General features: G+C 37.3%; 1 protein-coding gene across 2 annotated transcripts in view; it reads right to left on the reverse strand.

Annotated features, from left to right (window-relative positions):
- The window catches only part of COPG2 (coat protein complex I subunit gamma 2), a 214,163-nt gene that overhangs the window by 162,601 nt on the left and 28,159 nt on the right, over window positions 1-23,403 (reverse strand). For both annotated transcript variants that reach the window (XM_077133782.1, XM_077133859.1), the window contains one exon: window positions 6,355-6,434. In XM_077133782.1, coding sequence (XP_076989897.1) covers window positions 6,355-6,434 — 80 coding nt within the window. The remainder of the gene's footprint in view (window positions 1-6,354; window positions 6,435-23,403) is intronic.

Consider the following 23,403-nt stretch of genomic DNA (forward strand, 5'->3'; position numbering starts at 1 on the left):
AAATTCACTCTTCTCCAGTTTTGTCTATGTATGAGTGTTCTCTTGAGATAAGGAGGAGGGTAAATAATCCTATGAATTCAACACCGTTGTGCGAAAAAAAGAGAAAATGGATTAATTCTTGCTTAATGCATGCAACATACATTCATGTATTCATGAGCATCTAAAACATGTAAGGCACATTTCCAGGTGCAGATGATACTAAGTTACATGAGATATGGTTCTTATTCTCAAAGAATTAACAGTCGAAAGGGATAAAAACATGTAAGCAAGTAATTACAGTATAATATATTAAGCACTAGAAAGAGGTAAAAACAAAGTGCTAGAAGAACAGAAGAGAAAATAACTAACCTATCAAAAAAGAATAGGTAATACAAGATGCATATTATATTTGAGCCATATAGAAAAGGAAATGGGATCATTCCAGGCACAGGGAGAATCATGTACAAGCATATCAAATAGCATGCTGAGTTTGGGAAATGGCAACAAAATTATTATGAACCATAAGAAATGCCAATATTCAGTTGACAGGCAGAAGAAAAGCAACCACTTCTGAAGAATAAAATGGAGGAACCAGAGATGGAAACTCAAGACAATGATTTCTGAAAGCCAAAGACATGACAATGACAAGGAGTGCTTAATCAAGTTAAAAACTGGAAGGCTGGTCAAGTTAAATGTGGACTGAAAAGTGGCTTTTCGATTCTGCAATTAAGAGGTTACTAGAGGTTCTGAAAAACAGTCTCACTACAGTTTTGCCACATTTTTGTACTTTTTGTTGGTGGTTTTGCTGTTTAAAACAGTCCCAACATATGAGCCTGTCCTGGCATCATGGAATTGAGAAAACCTTCTCGACCAAAATGGGGAAGAGAAATGAAACAAAATAAAGTTTCAGTGGCTGAGAGATTTCAAATCAAGTCAAGATGTCATCCTTTTAAGAATAAGAAGGTTATTCTTATACATTGTATAGATAATTCTTTTTAGTTTTTGGTGGATTAGACTAACTAGAAGGAAATACCTGAAACTGTCGAACTGTATTCCCATAGTCTTGACTCTTAAAAATATATAGCTTTTACTATGTGACAATGAGATTGTGAAAACCTTGTGATTGACACCCCCCTTAGCCACTGTATGAACTGGTGAATAAAAAAATAAGGAGAAAAAATAAATAACAGAGGGATAAGGGGTCTGGGATGTTTTGTGTGTTCTTATTTTTATCTTCATTTTAATTTTTATTTTTGGAGTAATGAAAATGTTCAAACATTGAGGTGGTGAACACACAACTATATGATGATACTGTGAACCACTGATAGTACACTTTAGAGATTATATGGTATGTAAATATATTTCAATAAAATTGCATTAAAAAAAATAGCCCCCAAGCAAAGTACTGAAGTGTTGTCTAATGTTTCCAAGCAAAGGGCTGTGATATACCTTAGGAAGAAAATGCTTGTTAGCTAAGCTACATTCAAGCTTGAATTATAGTGCTTTGGGCTGTGAGTTCAATGCTAATGAATCAACAACAATATATATTAAACAAAGTATCTTTAAAAAGAAACCTTTAAACAGAAACCGCTATGTATTTTCCCTCAGATCAGTGGTTCAGTATTCACTAATTCAGTGTTGATGGCAACTTTATAGAACATAACTACCGCAAACCTCAAAATTAACTGGTTATGCTTAACTTTATAAGAACTTATAGGAAACTGCCCAACCTTTTCAAAGGCAGCTGCACCATTCTGTACTCCCACCTACAATACCTACAACATATGAGCGTTTCAACTGCTCTGAAAGCTTACACCAAGATACTAGTTTTAGTATTGTCAAGCTTTTTATTTTAACTATTCTAGTGGTTATGAAATGATATTTTGTTCAGGATTGAATCATGTCATCCACAAAAGGCATATCCAAGTCTCAATCCTGGTCCTGTGGGTATGAACCCATTTGTAAATAGGACCTTTGAAGATGTTATTAGTTAAGATGTGCCCAAAATGAATGAGGGTGGGCCTTAATCCAACATGGATGAAGTCCCTATAAGCAAAGCAAATTGGACATGGAGAAAAAAGTTACAGGGAGCAGCCTGAAGGTGGAAGTCAGTGAAATCTGGAAGAGAAAGGAGAAGTGAGGAAAAGCTGCCCTGCGCACTGCAATGTGACAGAAAGCCAGAACAAGGATAGCTGGCAGCCAGCCCTGGAATGCCAGGGCTTCAGGAAGAAAACATTGCCTTGCTAATGCCTTTATTTTGAACTTCTCCTAGCCCCAAAACCTTGAGCCAATAAATCCCCACTGTTTAAGCCAAACCACTGTATGGCTCGTTTTAGCAGTTGGAAAACTAAAATATAGCTCATTGAAGTTTTAATTTGCATTTCCCTGGCAACTAATAATGTTGAATGCGGTTTCATGTGTTTATTGACCATTTGTGTATATTCTTTAGTGAAGTATCTGCCTTCAGATTTTCTTCTAAGCTAAGAAAGAGTCATCTATGTCTGTGGGATGGCCAGCTTCTATGTTAGTTTTCAATTGCTATTATAACACATTGCTTCAGTGAGTGGCTTAAAACAACGTATTTCTTATCTTGCAATTCTGTGGGTTAGTAGAAGGTTAGACATGGGTCACTTTGAGCTAAAATCATGCCAGAAGGCCTATATTCATACCATATGCAAAATATATCCACCTCATCCCAACATCCCCAAAAAGTCTCAAGCCATTACAGCAAAAACTCAAAATCCAAAATCTCATCTAAATCTCATCAACCCCAAAGTTCCAATCTTATCATCAAAAGCATTTAAATTAGGTATGCGTCTGATATACCGAATAGTCAGATATGCTCCATCCTGAAGCAAAATTCCTCTCCATCTATAGATTTGTGAAACTAGAAAACAAATCAATGCTCCCAAAATACAAGAATGGGACAGGCATAGGATAACAGATACAGACATTCCTAAATCCAAGCTGGCAGGATTTCTGCTGGTAAAAAATTTTCAGGAACGTTGTGGGCCTCTCTGTGTATGTTCAGAGATTCACTCACGTCTTTATTTTTGGCTGAGGGGATCAATGAGTCACACCCTGAATCTCTTCGAAGACCATTTTTTGTTACTGAATACTATGAATTTTTTATCTTTCTGAGGTCTTAGCAAAAGGTTGTATAGCCACTCCTTTAGCTTTTTCTCTATGATGTACTTTCCTGATAGTGAGCTCTTTTAGAATGTTTTGCCACTTAGGTGGGCTGAAAATTTCCAAAATCATCATGTCCCGATTTATTTTGTTTAACAGTTCTTCCCCTTATTTATTTCTCTCCTCTTGGATTTTACTATAAGCAGCAAAAAAAAAAAAAAAAAAAAAAAAAAATCAGGCCACACTTTCTGCACTTTGCTTAGGAATCTCCTCAGTTAAATATCCAAGTTCATTACTTACAAATTCTATTTTCCACATAAACTGCAGGAAATAATTCCACTAAGTTCTCTGTCTATATAATGATTTCCTTCCTCCAGTTTCTAACATCTTCCTCCTTTCCTTTAGTGCCTTTGTCAGCAGTACCTTTAACATTCATATTTCTACTAATAGTCTGTTCACAAGAGTTTAGGTAATCTCTAAAGTGATTTATGTTCTCTACCATGCTCCTCATTTCTTTGTGAGTCTACTAGCAGTATCATTAGCATCCATATTATCTACTAACAGTCTGTCCACAACAATCTAGGCCTTTCCTATCACCGTCCTTGAAATTCTTCCAGCCCCTGCCCATTGCCCAATTCCAAAACCACTTCCATATTTTTAAGAATTTATTACAGCAGCAGTCCAGTTCCAGGAACCAAAATTTGTATTAGTTTCCTTTGTGGCTGCAATAAATTGCCATAAACTTAGTAGCTTTAAAACAATACTTTTTTTATTTTACAATTTTATGAGTTAGAAACCCAACAAAGGTCTCAATGGACTAAAATTAAGGTACTGGAAGGTCTGCATTCCTTTTTGGAGGCTCCAGGGTGAATGAATATTCCCTTGCTTTTATAGTTTCTAAAGGCTGCCCAAACTCCTTGGCCCATGGCCTACCTCCTCCATCTTCAAAGTCAGCAACATTGCATCTCTCTGACCCTGTTTTCATCCTCACATCTCTTTACTGACCCTCTTCTTCTGCTTCTGTCTTCTACTTTTTAAGACCTCTAACCCTAACATTGGACCTACCTGGATAATCCACGATCATCTCCCTAACTGCTCATTAGTAACTTTAATTTCCCTTTGCCATATAAACTAACATATTCACAGGTCCTGGAGATTAAGAAATGGACATATTTAGAGGACCATTATTTTGCCTACCACATCTACAGGTCACTTAAAATGAACTAGAAGCTGGCCTAGCAAGACCCAAAGAGAGGGGAATTAATAGTTACCAAAAAACAAAGAAACAAACAAAAATACCTCTCAATTATTAGTTAATTAATCTATTGTCAATTTTTTTTCAAATATTTAGTGAATCTAGAAATCTGACTAAACATTTTGTCTCTTACTTGTGGCAGACACTTTAGCTGACTAACACCCATTTTCAGTCCCTTCTCCCTTGCCTGCCACTAATAGTTGGGTTATAAAAGCTAACTACTCACTTTCCAGGCCTCCTGTGAAGATAAGGATAGCCACATACACAGTTCCACCAGATGAAATTTTGTAATTGCCTTGGGAAAAAAATACTGCATTCCTGATAAGAGACAGATGGTGCTGGCACTTCTGTCCCTCTTTTCATCCCCCTCATTGCCAAGAGTTCAGGCATCTATTTTACAAAGATCTGAGAAGGTCCAAAAGTATTCAAGAGACAGCAGCCCTGACACTTCTGAACTCCCGAATCAACATCAGCCACTAGAAGCCTCCAGACTTCGGTTATAAGGGAAAAATAATCTCCCATTTTGTTTAAGTCACTGTTTACATCTTGTTTTTGTTATTTTCAGCTGAAAACTATGCTAATTGAAACTACATTCAACACAACTGCTGGTTAAACCTAAGTGCCCTCCTCCCAAGTTTATTTTGTGTAAAAAAACATGTTCACTTAAATAAGCTATAACTACTAATCAAAAAGACAAACTGTCTTAAAATAACATTTACTATGTATTTTAGAACTATAAATTAAACATACTTTTTCTAAGATATTCAGAACTTATCAAAAAGTTTAAAGAAAATAAATAACAGCCACAATCTCAAATACCCAGAGATAACCTACTGGTAATATATCAGTGTATTTTCATCCACATTCTTAAATGTACATACATAGAATATTTTTTAAAGTGAGACCATATGGAATACATAGTCTTGAGTCCAATTCTCATTAAGCATTTTATTGAGGATATTTCCAAGTCATTAAACATGCTTCAAAAATATTTTCAAAAGCTTGAAATATTGGGGTGCAAAGATAGTTCAGTGGTAGAATTCATGCCTGTCATGTGGGAACCCAGGTTCAATTCCCCACTCATGCACTATCCCCTGTCCCCTCCCCCCAAAAAATTCAACAAATGGTGCTGCAATAACAGGAGAGTCACATGGAAAAAGAATGAAATGTGACCCCCACCATACAGCATACAAAAAAAAAAGCCTGAAATATTTCATGATATAATTATATCATGTTTAATGAAATAATTTTTAACAATAGTAGACACTTTGATTGGTTGATCCTTTTTGTAAATAAATAGCATTGCAACAAGCATCACTGTACCTAAGTCTTTCTGTGCCATCTCTGATTATTTCCTGAGGATAGTTCAGTAGACGTGGTATTACTGGGTCAAAGGAACAAACTCTTTTCAAACATTCAACAAATACTGCCAAATGCTTTCCAAAAACTGGATCAATTTATAATTCTCCCCCAATACACAAAAATGTCAGTCTCCTCACACCCTTCCAAGTACTGAATACTACCTTTTTTTTTTGTTCTTTTTGCCAACTAGATGGATAAAAATATTGTAACTAATTCTTACATTTTTAATTAGTATCCCATTTACCAGTGAGAATGACCATTTTAAGATATTTAGGATCCTTTATATTAGTTACGTTTTAAATTACTGCTTGGTATTTCTTTGAAAAGTTCTTTGCATATTAGAGATACTAGCCTTTTAATGTATTTTCAGTGTATCATTTGCTTTTGAGTTTTGTTTTATGTATTTTCATTTTACTGTTAGCATTCTCTTCTGACTTCTTTCTTTGCTTTATCAGATAGGGATAGTTTTCACATGATGACAAACATATTTTAGAAGATAATACTTCAAGATAAATTCTTTTGCATTTCTATCAGCTTTCTTACCATCAAAAAGTAAAATGGATAGAAAACAGAAGAGCAAATATTCCACTAATTATGTCTCCCATCTTAGGTTTTAACTGTTCACTTACCTGCTTGTAACAATTATCACATCCTCAGAGATGGTAGCCATTTCTTTGATGGTAAGGTAACACATTCTTCTCAATGTTTGCTGAAAAATTAAGTATAAAAGGCAACAAGTTATTCATAAGGAACTTTTTTGTAATGTTTGAAGTGAGAACCCCAAGTTGGCATATTAGAAAGTGATTCTTAAAATGATTCTCATCTATCCCACCCCACCCCCAATTTTTTAAAAATATCTAGATGCAAAAATATTTAAAATACTACTATTTCCTAAACACAGTAATTGATACACTAACATACTGGTTAACATTTATATCAAAAGTTAAAAACTCAATTAATTAAAAAAAAAGTCAATACATTATATGAGTCTTTCTACAGAGAGATCGAAACTCAGATTCAGATAGCATGAGCATATAGTAAGTCCAAACATGGAAGTTGTTCATAGTATTAAAGGCTTGTCCTAGAAAAACGTATTTTTAAAAGTCTTTAAAAATATATAAGGAGAGATATGTAGAATTTATGTATGTTGCTCAGTTCAGTGTATACCAATACTTCTGATTTTTGATTGGATAACCGACTTCCATCTTCAATTATCAAGATTTCTAGATGGAAACCAGATCCAAAAAAGAGCTTACTCATTTCCTACTCACTGGCTCTCTTACTTATTCTGGGCATGGCTAGACACCAGGTTCCTCTAGCCTATTCAGCCTCTTTTCCTACCCAGTGACCAAATTTCTTGTAAATAAGGAAACTCAAATATATCAGATACAGCTCCTTAGCCCAAGTTACAGAGAAAATCTGGTGGAGATTATTGTGTCAATTCAGGAAAGAGAAGAACAGTGAGAATCCGGATGATAAATTAAACACAGATAAAATCACCCCCAGAAAGTGAAAATACTGAGGAAAAATCTGAGACCTGGTAGGCCAAATTACTGACTTCTAAGAAATGAAAGGGAAAGAGCTTGAAAGTACATAGGAGGCAAGGCAGTGATGTCAGGAAGACATCAGTTATGGGGGAAAGAGGATACCTGGAAGGTGAGGTACCCTTTGGAGATGTGGTGATGAAGAGAAAGGAAAAAGCAATACAGGAAAAATCAAGGGTCTTGCAGAAACAAAAGAAAATCATAAAATCAGTAGATAAAACTGACCCCTCACCACCCCAAAAGAAGCATACCTAATGAAAAAAATAAATAAACCTGCATTTTACCATACCTATAGAGGTAACTCTTGCCAGTGAATTACTATCCAAAACCCTCATTCCCATCTATACACAACTGTTATTGCTGATGGGGGGGTGGAGGGCAGTGTTAAAAATGAACAGTGGAGGTGATATCATCAGCATAGCAATGTAAACAGCTACTGAAAACCTTTCCCCAGATTCAGAGAAAAAAGGACAATTTTCATTTATTCAGAACTCTGAAGGAAGGTATAAGACTGGAGAAGGATCTCACAAACACTGAATAGAAAAAGAGAATGTGCTAGTTTGAAGCTATTATATACCCCAAGAAAAGCCATGTTTTAATTCTGATCCAAACTTGTGGGGGCAGCTGTTTCTTTTAATCCTGATTCAATACTGTAGGAGACCTTTGATTAGATTATCTCCACGGATATATGGCGCACTTAATCGTGGTATAACCTTTTGAGTAGAGATGTGACTCTACCCATTCCAGGTGGGTCCTCATCAGCTTACTGGAATCCTTTAAAAGAGGAACATTTTGGAGTCAGAACCGACAGAGAGCCAACAGAAACTTCACAGCAGATCTGACAGGCAGAGAACAGAGACACGGATGTTTGGAGATGCTGAGAGCCCAGGAGACGTTGCCATGAGATGTTAAGGAAGCCAAAACCTGGAGAGAGCCAAGGGAAGCCAAGAGATGAAAGCCAGCTCTGGAAAAGCAAAGTAAGGAACCCCCACAGTAACAGAGGCTGAAAGCAACAGAGCCCAGGGGCAAGGGACCTGCGGATGCTAGCCATGTGACTTTCCGGCTGACAGAGCTGTTCCTGACCTATCATCCTACCTTGAATTATGGTATCTTTCTCTGGATGTCTTAGCTTGGAAATTTGTACAAGTTTATAACTTTAAATTGTAACTTAATAAATTCCCTTTATAAAATGCATTCCATTTCTAGTATATTGCATTCTGGCAACTTAACAAACTAAAACAGAAAAAATATCAACTTCGTCCTAGACAGACTGGTCCTCTCCCCTTCCCCATACTCAGTCTCATACAGGTTGGGAAGTGCACAGAGGCAGCAGCCAGGTTCCCTCCCTCCCACGTCCAACTAGGGACACAAACTATAAAATCTCCCATAGCATAGCAGTGAGACAGAGGCCCACCTATACCCAGAAATAGAGTCCTAAGACCACAGGAACACATGGCGGGACTTAAAACAGGGGAAGGCAGAATATAAAAGGGCAGCAGGGAAGAGCTTCCAAAATGGAAGATAAGGGAAGCAATCAAAATATCTTCCCTAAAAGCAGGATGTAGCAGGCAGAAATTATCCAAATCAACTGTTCGAGAATCCAAGAAATAGGGAAGGACACTCTAAGGCCCCGATCATTGAGGAGCAAAGAGTCTAAGAAAATGTGGACAGAGACTATGTTTCGAGCCCTTGGTCATGATATCCACCCCCCACCCTTGAAGACAGCAGCTGGAGGCCGGTCCTTTCTTGGGGGATGACTGTAGACTGGGGCAGCTGGGAGACTCCTCTGCCACATGTAAAGTCGGGGACAGAATCCCTCATTGAGGCATTGTGACCAGCAAAGTGAGGGCACAGGAACTCAGCCCTGCCCAGTCAGATGCTGCCAGGGCTCCAGGAGGAAAAGTTTCTGAGGACGAGTAAGTCACCAAACAACACCTTCTGCCGGGCAGGCCAGGAAGTGCAAGGGAACTTCAGGGCTTTTCAGAGCCTCTACAGACCCTATCCCAGGCCCACTGGAGCTAGTCCACACCCCTTGCATGGGTACGTGGCCCTATTTTGACTGAGAAATACAGATGGCCCAATTGTCGAAGCAGTGCTCTAATACAAGCCCAGGGAACAACTAAATCCTACATGAGAGAGAAACAGGCCTTCAGAATAGACTCATCAAGATAATCAGATGACCAGTATAAGCAAAAAATCACAAGGCATACGAAAACTCAAGAAGAAATGACTCAAAGGATTAGATCAAAAAGTCAGAGATATAGAATTCTGACAACTAATCAAAGATGTGAAAACAAATCTCCTAAATCAATTCAAATAAATGAAGAAAAACATATAAAAAGACAAAGGATATTAAGAGATACTATAAGAGCATAAAGAAGAATTTGAAAGAATACACAGAAAATTAATAGATATTATGGTAATAAAAGACACTGTAGATGAAATTAAAAACATACTAGACACACAACAGCAGATTTGAATAGGCAGAAGAGTCAACAAACTAGAAGACAGATCGACTGAATTTGAACAGACAAAATAACAAATGGAGGAAATAATGGAAAAATTTGAGCAGGCTCTCAGGGAAATGACTGACAACACCAAGGGCACAAACACACACACCATGGGTGTCCCAGAAAGAAAAGAAAAGGGAAAAGGGCCAGGAAGAATATGCAAACAAATAATGGCTAAAAATTTCCCAACCCTTATAAAAGACATAAATATGTAAATCTAAGAAGTTCAATGTACCCCAAACAGAGTATCTGAATAGACACATAGTAATTAGACTGTCAAATGGAGAGAAGGAGAACATTCTGAAAGCAGCAAGAGTAGAGATTCACCACCACATACAAGGGAAGCCATAAGACTAAGTGCTGATTTCTTATCATGGAGGTGAGAAGGCAGTGGTACAATATATTTAAGACACTGAAAGAGAAAAATTGCCAGCCAAGAATTCTTTATCCAGCAAAGCTGCCCTGCAAAAATGAGCGAGAGTTTAAAATGTTCACAGATAAAATTCAAAAATATTTACAGATAAACAGAAACTAAGAAAATTCATTAACAGAGACTAGCCCTATGAGAACTACTAAAGGGAGTCCTGTTGAATGAAAAGACAGGGGAGAGAGATCTGGAGGATGGTACAGAATTGAAGAATATTAATAAGAGTAACTTAAAGGATAAGGGGGAAGGGAGAGAGAGAGAAAATAGATTTGACAAATAAAAACCAAAGGATAAGATGGTTCAATCAAGAACTGCCTTTATAGTAATAACTTTGAATGTTAATATATTTAAATCCCCAATCAAAAACACAGATAGGCAGCATGGATTAGAAAATATGATCGCTCTATATGCTGTTTACAAAAGACTCATCTTAGACCCAAAGATGCAATTAGGTTGAAAGCAAAAGGATGGAAGAAGATACTCTGCAAGTGGTAACCAAAAGAAAGCTGGGGTAGCTATGCTAATATCAGACAAAATAGACTTCAAATGCAAAAAGTTATGAGATGAAGGACACTATGTAATAATAAAAGGGGCAATTCAACAAGAAGAAACAACAATCAAATATCTATGCATCAAGGTGCATAAAATACATGGGGCAAACGCTGGCTAAACAGAAAGGAGTAATACATAATGGTGGGAGACTTCAACACACCACTCCCTCCAATGGATAGAACAACAAAACAGAGGACAAATAAAGAAACAGAGAACACAATTACTATGAACCAGACTAACTGACATATTTAGAACACTGCATCCCAAAAAGCAGGATACACATTCTTCTCAAGCACTCATGGAACATTCTCAAGGGTAGACCATATGCTCAGCACAAAATAGGTCTTAACAAATTAAAAAAGACTGACATTATACAAAGTACCTTCTCTGATCATAATGGAATGAAGCTGGAAATCAATAACAGAGACTCAGAAAGTACATAAATATATGGAGGTTAAACAACATGTTTCAGCAATCAGTGGGCCAAAGAAGAAACTGCAATAGAAATAAGCAAATATCTCAAGACAAATGAGAATGAGAACACAATATATCAAAACATATGGGAGGGTGGGCCATGGTGGTTCTGCAGGCAGAGTTCTCGCCTGCCATGCCAGAGACCCCATTTCAATTTCTGGTGCCTGCTCATGCAAAAAAACAAACCAAAAAAAACATATGGGATGCAGTGAAGGCAGTGCTGAGAGGGACATTTATAGCCCTAAAAACCTACATTAAAAAGGAGGAGGGGGTGCAAGGGTAGTGGTGAGTTCTCACCTGCCATGCAGGAGACCTGGGTTTGATCCCCAGTTCACGCACTTTCCAAAAACAAGCAAACCAATAAAAACACACAGACAAACAAAAAATTCAACAAATGGTGCTGCAATAACAGGATACTCACATGGAAAATGAATGAAATGTGATCAGTGCCACAGAGCATACCAAAAAAAAAAAAAAACAAAGGAGGAAAGTGAACTGAACTTTCAACTGAACAACTGGAAATCTGGAGAAAGAACAGCAAACTAATCCCAGAGCAAGCAGAATAACTAAGATTAGAGCAGAAATTAAATGAAATGGAGAATTAAAAAAAACAGTAGAGAGAAGCAATAAAACTGAAAGTTGGTTCTTTGAGAAGATCAATAAAATCAACAAGTCCTTAGTTAGACTGACAAAGCCAAAAAGAGAAGATGCTCATAAATAAAATCAGAATCAACGGGGGCATTACCATGGACTCTGAAGAAATAAAAATGATCATAAGTGGTTACTATGAATAACTGTTTGCCAACAAGCTAGACAACATAAATGAAATGGGCAACATCTTACAAATATATGAACAACCTACACTGACTCGAGAAAAAATAGAATACCTTGATAAACCAATCACAAGAGATCAAATCAGTAATTAAAAACCTACCAACATGTTCCAGGAAGATAGTGGATAGGATAGGCTGAGTTCATTCCTGCTCCAAGGAACAGCTAGAGAAGTGACAGGAAGGCAACTGGGATAATGATTCCAGGGTGTAAGTGACCTGGGAGGGTCTTCTAAACTATATAGAGAGGCCATGGTTGCAAAAGCTGAAGAATTGAGATGCAGAGAACTGGAGACTGTCCAGCTAGTGCAAACAGCCTAACCGCAAGTGCATGGTCTTGCTCCACTCCCCCAAGGCCTGTTTGCCCACGTCCAGCCCCTCACTCCCCTCCTTGCCCCGTGCAGGCATTTGCCTGTGCATCCAGGCTGTGGGCACTCACCTTCATGCCTGGATCAGATCCACCCCAAGCCCATACAGTCGCCCAACCCTGCCCTGCACACTCTGAGCTCTGTGCACACATGCATCAGTATCCAGGTGCCCCCAAATCCAAGCACACAGGCATCTATGCCACGCCCTCCAGCTCTGGGCAAGCACTGACCTGTGTGTCTAAGCCACACCTACAACCAGCCCACACAGAGGCAACCCACCCTGCTGACCCTGAGCTCTGCGCACCCGCACATCAGGGACTCGTCCTCCAGACCCATACATGTGCACAGCCGCATCCTCCCTGCTGGGTTCCCATGTATCCGTGCACCAACCTCTTCCCCTGCACTTCAATCCCATAGCCCACAAATTTGCATACCCTTGCCCCACTTCCCAGCACAACTGCCCTGCTCCCATACCAGGCAGGTACTTATGTGCACATCTGTGCTACACAGCCCCTGAACTGCACAGATATGCACCCCTGCTCCACCCCCCCCATGCACTTGAACATGTGCACGAGGGTCCCGCTCACCCAGCATCATCTGTCCCTGATCCTTTTATTTTAAAGGATAAAAAAGATAAAGGGGGAAAAGAGTACGTAGATCTGACAAATAAAATCCAAAGGATAGGGGATGCAAGGGTAGTTCAGTGGTAGAATTTTCGCCTGCCATGAGGGGGACCTGAGTTCGATTCCCGGCCCCATGCACTTGCCAAAACAAAAACAAGCAAAACTACAAAACGAAAAAAAAAGGCAAAAATTGAACAAATGGTGCTGCATTAAGGGGATACTCAAATGGAAAAGGAATGAAATGTGACCCCGCCATACAACATACAAATTAAAAAAAAAAAAATCCAAAATAAGATGGTGGATTCAAGAAATGCCTTTACAGTAATACGTTCGAATGTTAACAAAATAAACATATTAAATAAAAGATACAGATGTCAGAATGGATTAAGAAATATAATCTATTCATATGCTGCATACAAGAACTCATCTTGGACATAAGGATAAAACTGAAAGTAAAAGGATGGAAAAAGATGTGCCACACAACACACAAGCTGTAACAAAAAGGAGTAGCTACACTAATATCAAGCAAAATAAACCTTAAATGTAAAGCCATCATAAGAGACAAAGAAGGACGCTATGTACTAATACAAAGGAGAATTCACCAAGAAGAAATAACAATCATAAATGTTTACGCTCCAAAGTTCATGAGATGAATAATGGCAAAACTGAACGGAGCAACTGACGTCTCAACAATAACAGTGGGAGAACTCTCCTCTACAGATAGAACAACCAGACAGAGCATCAGCAAGGAAATACAGAACCTTAAAAATTTGATAAATGAATTAGACCTAACAAACATACACCAGTCATTACACCCCCAAACACCAGGATATATCTTAACTTGTGCTCATGGAACATCCTCTAGGATAGATCATATCCTGGGACGTAAAACAGGTCTTTATAAATTAAAAAATACTGCAGTTATTTGAAGCACTATCTCTGAACAAAATGGAAGGAAGTTGGATATCAATAACCACCAAAGAATGAGAACTTTCACAAATATATGGAGATTAAATGATACACTCTTTAAACAACCAGTGGGTCAAAGAAGAAATTGTTAAGAGAAATCAGTAGCTACCTGGAGACTAATGAAATGAGAATACAACATATTAGGAGTTACGGGATGCAGCAATGGCTATTCTGAGAGGGAAATTTACTGCCCTAAATGCCTATATTAAACCAGAAGAAAAAGCAAAAATCACAGACTTAAGTATTCACCTGGAGGAATAAGAGAAAGAACAGAAAACCAACCCCAAAGCAAATAGAAAAAGTGAAATAACAAAGATTAAAGCAAAGTTAAATTAATGGGAGAACAAAAGACAATAAAAAGAATCAGTAAAACCAAAAGTTGGTTCTTTGAGAAAATCAATAAAATCAATGGACCATTAGCAAGGTTGACAAAGAAAAAAAGAGAGAGGACATAAATAAAATGAGAAAAGAGAGGGGGGTTCATTACCAGACCCTGAAGAAATAAACATAATAATAATAGGATACCATGAACAACCACATGCCAAAAAACCTAAACAACTTCGATGAAATGGATGAATTCCTGGAAACACAAGAACAAGCTACACTGACTCCAGAAGAAACAGAAGATTTCAACAAACTAATCATAAGTAAAGAGATTCAGTCATCAGAGATCTTCCTACAAAGAAAAGCCCAGGGCCAGATGGTCTCACAGGGGAATTTTATCATACATTCCAAAAAAGAATTAACACCAATCCTGCTCAAACTTTTCAAAAAAATTGAGGAAAAAGGAATACTACCTTTTTTACTAAATTACTACCTTTTTTACTAAATTACTAAAAAGGAATTCATTTTATAAAGCTAGCATCACTTTAATAGCAAAACAGAGTAAAGATGCTATAAGAAAGGAATACTACAGGTCGATATCCCTAATGAACATAGATGTAAAAATTCTCAACAAAATACTAACAAACAGAATCCATCAACACATTAAAAGAATTACACACCACCATCAAGTGGGGTTTATACCAGGAATACAAGGATGGTTCAACACCAGATAATCAATTAATATAATACAGCACAATAACAAATCGAAAGGGAAAATCAAATGATCATCTCAATTGATGCTGAAAAGCAATCAACAAAATTCAACATCCTTTTCTGATAAAAATATTCCAAAAGGTAGGAATCAAATGTAACTTCCTCAATATGATAAAGGGCATATATGATCAACCCACACCCAGCGTCATACTCAATGCTGAGAGACTGAAAGCTTTCTCCCAAAGATCAGAAATGAGACAAGGAGGCCCTCTATCACCACTATTATTTAAAATTGTACTAGAAGTTCTAGCTAGAGCAATCAGGAAGGAAGGAGAAGTGAAGAACATCTAAATTGGAAAGGAAGAAGGAAGACTTTCATTATTTGCAGATGACATAATACTATACTTGGAAAATCCTGAGAAATCTACAACAAAGTTACTTGAGCTAATAAACAAACTGAGCAAGGTGGCAGGATATAAAATTAATGTGTAAAAATCAGTAATGTTTCTATACACAAGCAATGATCTAACTGAGAAGTCAATTATGGAAAAAAAATCCATAAAAAATAGTAACTAAAAGAATCAGGTACTTAGGAATGAACTTAACTAGGGACGTAAAGGACTTGTACACAGAAAAATACATAACATTGCTACAAGAAATCAAAGAAGATCTAAATAGATAGAAAGACACTTCCTGCTCATGGATAGAAGGCTAAATATAGTTAAGATTTCAGTTCTACCCAAATTGATCTACAGATTCAATGCAGAACCAATCAAAATTCTAACAACTTACTTTGTTTGAACAACTTGATGACTTGGAAAAGCTAGTTACCAAATTCATCTGGAAGAGAAAGAGACCCCGAATAGCTAAAAAGCATTCTAAAAAGAAGAATGAAGTGGAAGGATTAACACTTCCTGAGTTTAAAACTTACTATAAAGCCAGTGGTCAAAACATCACAGTACTGGCACAAAGACAGAAGTACTCACCAATGGAATCAAGAATGCAGAAACAGACAATCTTTGGGAAACCAATCTTTGATAAGGTCCCCAAAACCACTGAACTGGGACAAAACAGTCTTTTCAATAAATAGACATGGGATAACTAGATATCAATAGCCAAAAGAAGGAAAGAGGACCCTTATCTTACACCTTATAAAAAAATTAACTCAAAGTGGATCTAACACCTAAATATAAGAACCTGTACTCTAAAGGTCCTAGAAGAAAATGTGGAGAAACATCTTCAAGACGTAGTAATGGGAAGTAGCTTCCTAGACTTCATACCCAAAGCACAAGTAACAAAAGCAAAAAATAAATAAAGTGGGAAAACTCCTCAAAATCAAATGCTTCTGTACCTCAGAAGACTGTCAAAAAGGTGATGAGACAGCCAACTCAATGGGAGAAAATATTTGGAAATCACACACGGGAAAAAGGTTTCATATCCTGTATATATAAAGAAATCATACAATTCAACAACAAAAGAACAAACAACTCAATTATTAAATGGACTAAAGATGTGATAGGCATTTTTCTGAAGAGCAAATACAGATGGCTCAAAAGCACATGAAGAGATGCTCGTTTTCACTGGCTATAAGGGAAATGCAGATCAAGACTACAATACCACCCCACACCTATAAGAATGGCTGCTATTAAACAAACAGGAAACTATAAATGTTGGAGAGGATGTGGAGAAATTGGACACTTATGCACTGCTGGTGGAAATGTATAATGTTATAGCCATTATGGAAGACAGTTTGGTGGTTCCTTAGGAAACTAAATATTGAGTTGCCCTATGACCCGGCAATAGCACTACTTGATAAATACCCAGAAGAGCTGAAAGCAGTGACACAAGCATACAGATATTCATAACAGCATTATTCATAATTGCAAAAGATTGAAACAAATCAAAAGCCCATCAACAGATAAGCGGATTAACAAAATGTGGTATATACACACAATGGAATATTATGTAGCAGAAAGACAAAATGAAGTCCTGAAGCACATGACAAGATGGATGACCCTTGAGGATATAATGCTGAGTGAAATAAGCCAGACACAAAAGGATAGTTACTGTATGACTCCACTTTTCGATCATGGTAAAGGTAAAATCAGAAGCTTATAAAAAAGAATATAGGGGACTTAGAGATAAACAGAAGCTAGAGGTGGGTGAACAGTTAGATAATGAAGTTGAACTCATATGTAAGGGAACAGATAGAAGTGAAGACGGTTCTCTAGTGGACCTATAAGTAATATTACCATATTGAAATTGAACATGATTGAAAGGGGTTGTATAGACCTAAGTGTCCCACTGAAATATAAATAAGTTCTTACAAGAATTTCTTCAAAGGAACGATTTGTGTACAAAAAGTGTTTAAGTCCAGGTACAGGGAGAAAAACTGCTATTGCATTTTATGAGCTATACTTAACAAGAAAACATTAGCAGTGCCACAGCAACAGCAGGGGTGAATAATGGGGGGAGGGACAAGAGTTAGGCTGAGGTTTAGATTTCCTATTTGGTGAGGGTGTGTTTATTGGATTGTCTTTCTCTTGGGAACAATGAAATTATCTAAAATTGAGAGTGTTTATGGAGTGTGGACTTTGGGCACTATACATGATGCCTAATGAATGCAGGAGTCTGAAGAATGCACCAACTGAAAAGTAGATTGGCAAATGATGGTGCATATGTATGACTGGATATTGTGCTGCTAAAAAAGGAATGAAGTTTTGAGGCATGTAATGATGTGAATGAACCTGTGGGGCATTTGGTGAGAGACAATAAGCCAGAAACGAAAGAAGAATTATTGTACGGTCTCCTTTAGAGAATGTTTTTAAGAAAACTTAAGGACTTAGACTGTAAGCTCTTATAGCAGACACATTTAGTCTGGAGTGGTAATTATATTTCTGGATTTTGAGAGGATGTTTTACATATCTATAATATGGTAGTTAGAGATAAGAATGAAGCAGATCAGGTCAGGATTAAGGTAATTCAGAACACAGGGGTAAGGAAGACATTGTCTGCATTTTAGAACCACATCCACTCTTTGAGACCAAAGGAAGAAACATTTATTTTGTCCAAAATCTAAATTTTCTGTAGCACATAATCTAACTCAATCTGTCTGGACAGTTAATTTGAACAAACCAGAGTAACAATGAGGGCCTTTAATCCTGCATAGCTTAATGTAATGCCTGGATACATCCTAGTGTATATTAAGCAGATAATCAAAAAGTATTGGCAAAGTCCCCTGAGGGATGGGAGAAAAAATATGGAACTATTAAACCTTACCATCAGGGAATCCCCTGATATCATGTCGAACATTAGCAACACCCAAATCAATAGACCAAGGCCCTGAACTTTAGGTTTACTCTTGTGAAGCTTATGTAGGAAGTTTAGCATACTAACAGGTATGCCTATGAGTTACTTCTGGAGGACCTCTTTTGTTGCTCAGATGTGGCCTCACTCTCTCTAAGCCCAACTCTGCAAGTGAAATCACTGCCCTCCCCGCTACATGGAACATGACATCCAGGAGCGAAAGTCTCCCTGACAGCGTAGGATATGACTCCCAGGGAAGAGTCCAGGCCTGGCACAGTGGGATCAACTATTCCATTCTGACCAAAAGGGAGAAAAGAAGTGTTAACTAATAAAGTATCAGTGGCAGAGAGAGTTCAAATAGAATCAAGAGGCTACTCTGGAGGTCACTCTTATGCAAGACCATTCCAGCCAATCCTAAAAAACACCTAGGGAAATATATAAGATTCTACAAAAGTTTCATGCACTAGGGTAACTTTCCAGAAACCTACAACCTCCAGATGGATGAGAGAAGTACTGAAACTTAGAGGGTCCAGCCTCTTCAGAACATCCAGCTAGTTCCATCTTCCTACCCCACATTACTGACAAATCCTTCCAACATGAAAAAGTTAGAACGGCCATAGCCCAAATACCCCTAAAGAGTGGGATAGGAAGATGAAAGGTGATGATGGAGTTATACAGAGAAGGTAGGGTTTAACAAACTAATATGATTGCTAAATTATTAAACTTTAATCATTAGTCATTAATATTCCTTTTAGTCTCCAGGGTCTTAGAGCAGATAGAAGTAAAAACCTAAAATTGTGGAACTGTAACCCATACCAAACTCTGAAATCTGTTCTACAACTAATCGTTGTTCTGTGCTTTGAAATTTATTGCATTTTTGTATAAATATTATTTTTCAAAAAACAGAAAAAAAAGCCAAAAGCCTATTGTGATGATAAAAAAATATTTATTCTGCAACAGCCAGAAGGAAAAAGCTGAGATGATGGTATAGAAGCCCATGACAAACTCGGGGATCTTTCCTGTAACTACTTGCTGAAGAGTGCTCTGAAAACTACTGCTTTTTTCTTTCTTTGTTTTGTATATATGTTATATTATACAATTTAAAAAAAGTTAAAAAAAAAAGATTAAAGGGATTAAACTCTTTCAGGGGGGGGATTGAAGCAGGATAAAACAGGACAATCGTAAGTTCCCAGTTTCATATTCAGCTCTGAAAGAGTTAACAGACAACTCCAACAAGCCCCTTGTTTCTTGCCTAGCTTCAAAGGAACTAATACAGAGCTGCAAACTTCAGCTGCAAACTTCCTGGGACAAAAATTTCCCTAAAGCCCCCAAACCTCCCAAAACCACTGCAACCTCCCCAAACCACAAAAACTTGTAAAATTCTGGGTCCAAAGCAAACTCCTAGATAATAACAGGAAGCATAGGGTCATACAGATTATTAAACATTTACCCAAAGACAAATTTTAGGTATGTAACAACAAACTATGAATTCTGCTAGCTGTCTCATCCCAGAACAAAGAAGGCACTCATTATTCAAAGGTTACTATGGAAACTTGGCACTGGTAAAACTTTCCTATAAAATAAGCTGGTCCACTCCACTTAGTGTGTGTGTCCCTCCCTTGGGAACACCTGTGTTAACCTTTCTAAGTGTACTCTCTCTTTTTAATAAACTTTACTACTTATGCCTTAAAAACAAACAAACAAAAACCAGGACCTATCTATATGCCATCTATAAAAGACTCATTTTAGACCCAAGGACAAAAATAGGTTGGAATTACATCCTGACCAAAAGGGGAAAAAGAAGTGTAACTAATAAAGTATCAGTGGCAGAGATACTTCAAATAGAGTTGAGAGGCTACACTAGAGGTTGCTCTTGCACAAGCTGCAGGTAGACCTTGCTATACGTGCCAACCCCCAACCAGGATCATTCCAGTCAATCCTAAAGAACACCTAGGGCAATATATAAGATTCCACAAGGGTCCCAAGCACTAGAGTAACTTTCCAGAAATCTACAACCTCCAGATGGGTCCCTGGTCCAGGTAAGTCCTGAAACTTCTAGCCTAGCCTCTCCAAAACATCAGACAGTTCCATCTCCCTATCCCATATTAGTGACAGACCCTTCCAACAGGAAAAATTTAGAATTGCCATGGCCCAAACAACTCCAAAGAGAGGGATGGAAAAATCAAAGGTGATGGTGGAATTATACATAGAAGCTAGGACTTAACAAATGAGTATGAATGCTGAATCACTAAATTTTTATCTCTTTAAGTCTCCAGTATTTTAGAGATGCTAGAAGTAAAAAGCTAAAACTGTGAAATTGTAACCCATGTCAAAGTGTGAAATACGTTCTACAACTAATTGTGGTGCTGTGCTTTGAAATTTATAGCTTTTTCGCATATATGTTATTATTCACAAAAAAGGAAGGAAAAAAAAGTCGATTGTGATGATAAAAAAGTATTTAAGCCCTCTAGCCTCCTATATTCTGGAGCAGCTAGAAGGAAAAATATGTGAGGTTTGTATGGTAGCTCAAGACAAACTCTGGGATTTATCCTGTAACCACTTTTTGAAGAGTGCTTTGAAAACTATTGCCTTTTTATCTCTTTGCTTTGTATATATGTTATATTACACAAAAAAAATAGGTTAAAAATGAAACGTCTTGAAAAGATTTTTCATGGAAACAACAATCAGAAAATAACAGGTGTAGCTACACTAATATCTGAAAAATTTGACTTCAAATGTAAAACAATTAGAAGTGACAAAAAAGGACACTGTATTAATTAAAGGAACAATTCAACAAGAAGACATAACAACCTTAAATATTTATGGACCGAGACAGAGTGCTCCAAAATACAATAGGCAAAAACTGAAAACACTGGAGAAGTAAATACCTATACCACAATAGTGGGAAACTTCAATTCCCTGCTGTCATCAGTGCATAGAACATCTAGACATAGGATGAATAAGAAAACAGACTTTGAATAATATGATTAATGAATGAGACTTAATAGACATTTACAGAACACTACATCCCACAACAGTAGGATATACATTTTTCTCACTGCTCATGGATCATTCTCAAGGACAGACCATATGCTGGTCATAAAGCAAGTCTCAATAAATTTAAAGAGCCTGAAATCATACAAAACACTTTCTCAGATCATAATAGAACAAAGTTGGAAATCATTAAAGGTAGAAAGCCAGAAAATTAAAACATATATGTAGGCTAAACAACACACTCTTAAACAACCAGTTGGTCAAGGAAGAAATTACAAGGGAAATCAGTAAATACCTCAAGGCAAATGAAAATGAAAACACAACATATCAAAATTTATGGGATACAGCAAAAGGAGTGCTGAGAGGGAAATTTATTGCCTTAAATACCTATAATAAAAAAGAGAAAAAACTCGAGGAATTAACTGTTCACATGGAAGAACTACTGAAAGAAAAGCACACTAACCCCAAAGTAAACAAAAGGAAAGAAATTATGAAGATACGAGCAAAAATAAATGAAATGGAGAATTTGAAAACAACTGAGAAAATCATCAAAACCAGAAGTTGGTTCTTTGAGAAAATTAAAAAAAAAAAAAAAAATCAATGGACCTGTAGCTAGGTTGATAAAAAAAGAGAGAGAGAAAGGATGTAAATAAACAAAATCAGAAATGGAAAAGGAGACATAACACTGATCCCACAGAAATAAAGGAGAAAATGAGGGGATACTATATGCTAATAAACTAGACAATGTAGATGAAATAGACAACTTCCTAGAAAGGCATGAACAATCAACAATGACTCCAGAAGAAATAGAGAACCTTAACAAACCAATCCCAAGTAAAGAGAATGAGTCAGTCATCAGTAAGATCCCAAAAAAGAAAAGTCCAGGACAAGATAGCTTTCCATGTAAATTCTACCAAGCACTCAAGAAAGAATTAGTACCAATCCTGCTCAAATTCTTCAAAAAAATTGAAGAGGAGGGAAAGCTACCTAACTCATTCTATGAAACTAACATCACCCTAATACCAAAGCTAGACAAAGTTACTACAAGAAAAGAAAATTACAGACCAATATCTTTAATGAATATAGATGCAAAATCCTCAACAAAATAATTGCAAATAGAATCCAGCAGCACATTAAAAGAATTATATACCATGTCTGAGTGGGATTTATACCAGGAATGCAAGGCTGGTTCAAAATAAGAAAATCAAATAATGTAATACACCATATCAGTTGTTCCAGTTTGCTAGCTGCTGGAATGCAATATACCAGAAACGGAACGGCTTTTAAAAAGGGGAACTTAATAAGTTGCTAGTTTACAGTTCTAAGGCCGAGAAAATGTCCCAATTAAAACAAGCCGGTAGAAATATCCAATCTAAGGCATCCAGGGAAAGATACCTTGATTCAAGAAGACTGATGAAGTTCAGAGTGCCTCTCTTAAGAGGAAAGGCACATGGCAAACAAGGTTAGGTTTTCTCTCTTGGTTAGAAGGGCACATGGTGAACATGGCATCATTTGTTAGCTTCCTCTCCAGCTCCCCGGGAGGTGTTTTCCTTCTTCACCTCCAAAAGTTGCTGGCCGGTGGACTCTCTGCTTCATGATTCTGTGGTTTTCTATCATCCTTCTCTGCTCTCTCTGAATCTCCTGCTTTCTTCAAACTGTTTCCTCTTTTATAGGATTCCAGTAAACTAATCAAGACCCACCTAGAAAGGGTGGAGACACATCTCCCCTAATCCAGTTTAACAACCACTCTTTTTTTTTTTTTTTTTTTTTTTGGTGTGGGCAGGCACTGGGCATTGAATGTGCGTCTCCAGCATGGCAGGCAAGAACTCTGCCTGCTGAGCCACCGTAGCCCACCCAACAATCATTCTTGATTGAGTCACATCTTCAGGGAGATAAAACTAATTAAAGCTTCCAACATACAGTACTCAGTAGGGATTAGAAGAAATGGCTGCCTTTACAAAATGGGATTAGAGTTAAAACATGGCTTTTCTAGGGTATATACATCCTTTCAAACTGGCACATCAATAAATCAAGTGGAAAAAC

This window comes from Tamandua tetradactyla, chromosome 1, assembly GCF_023851605.1.
Source record: "Tamandua tetradactyla isolate mTamTet1 chromosome 1, mTamTet1.pri, whole genome shotgun sequence".
NCBI classification, from domain to species: Eukaryota; Metazoa; Chordata; class Mammalia; order Pilosa; family Myrmecophagidae; genus Tamandua; species Tamandua tetradactyla.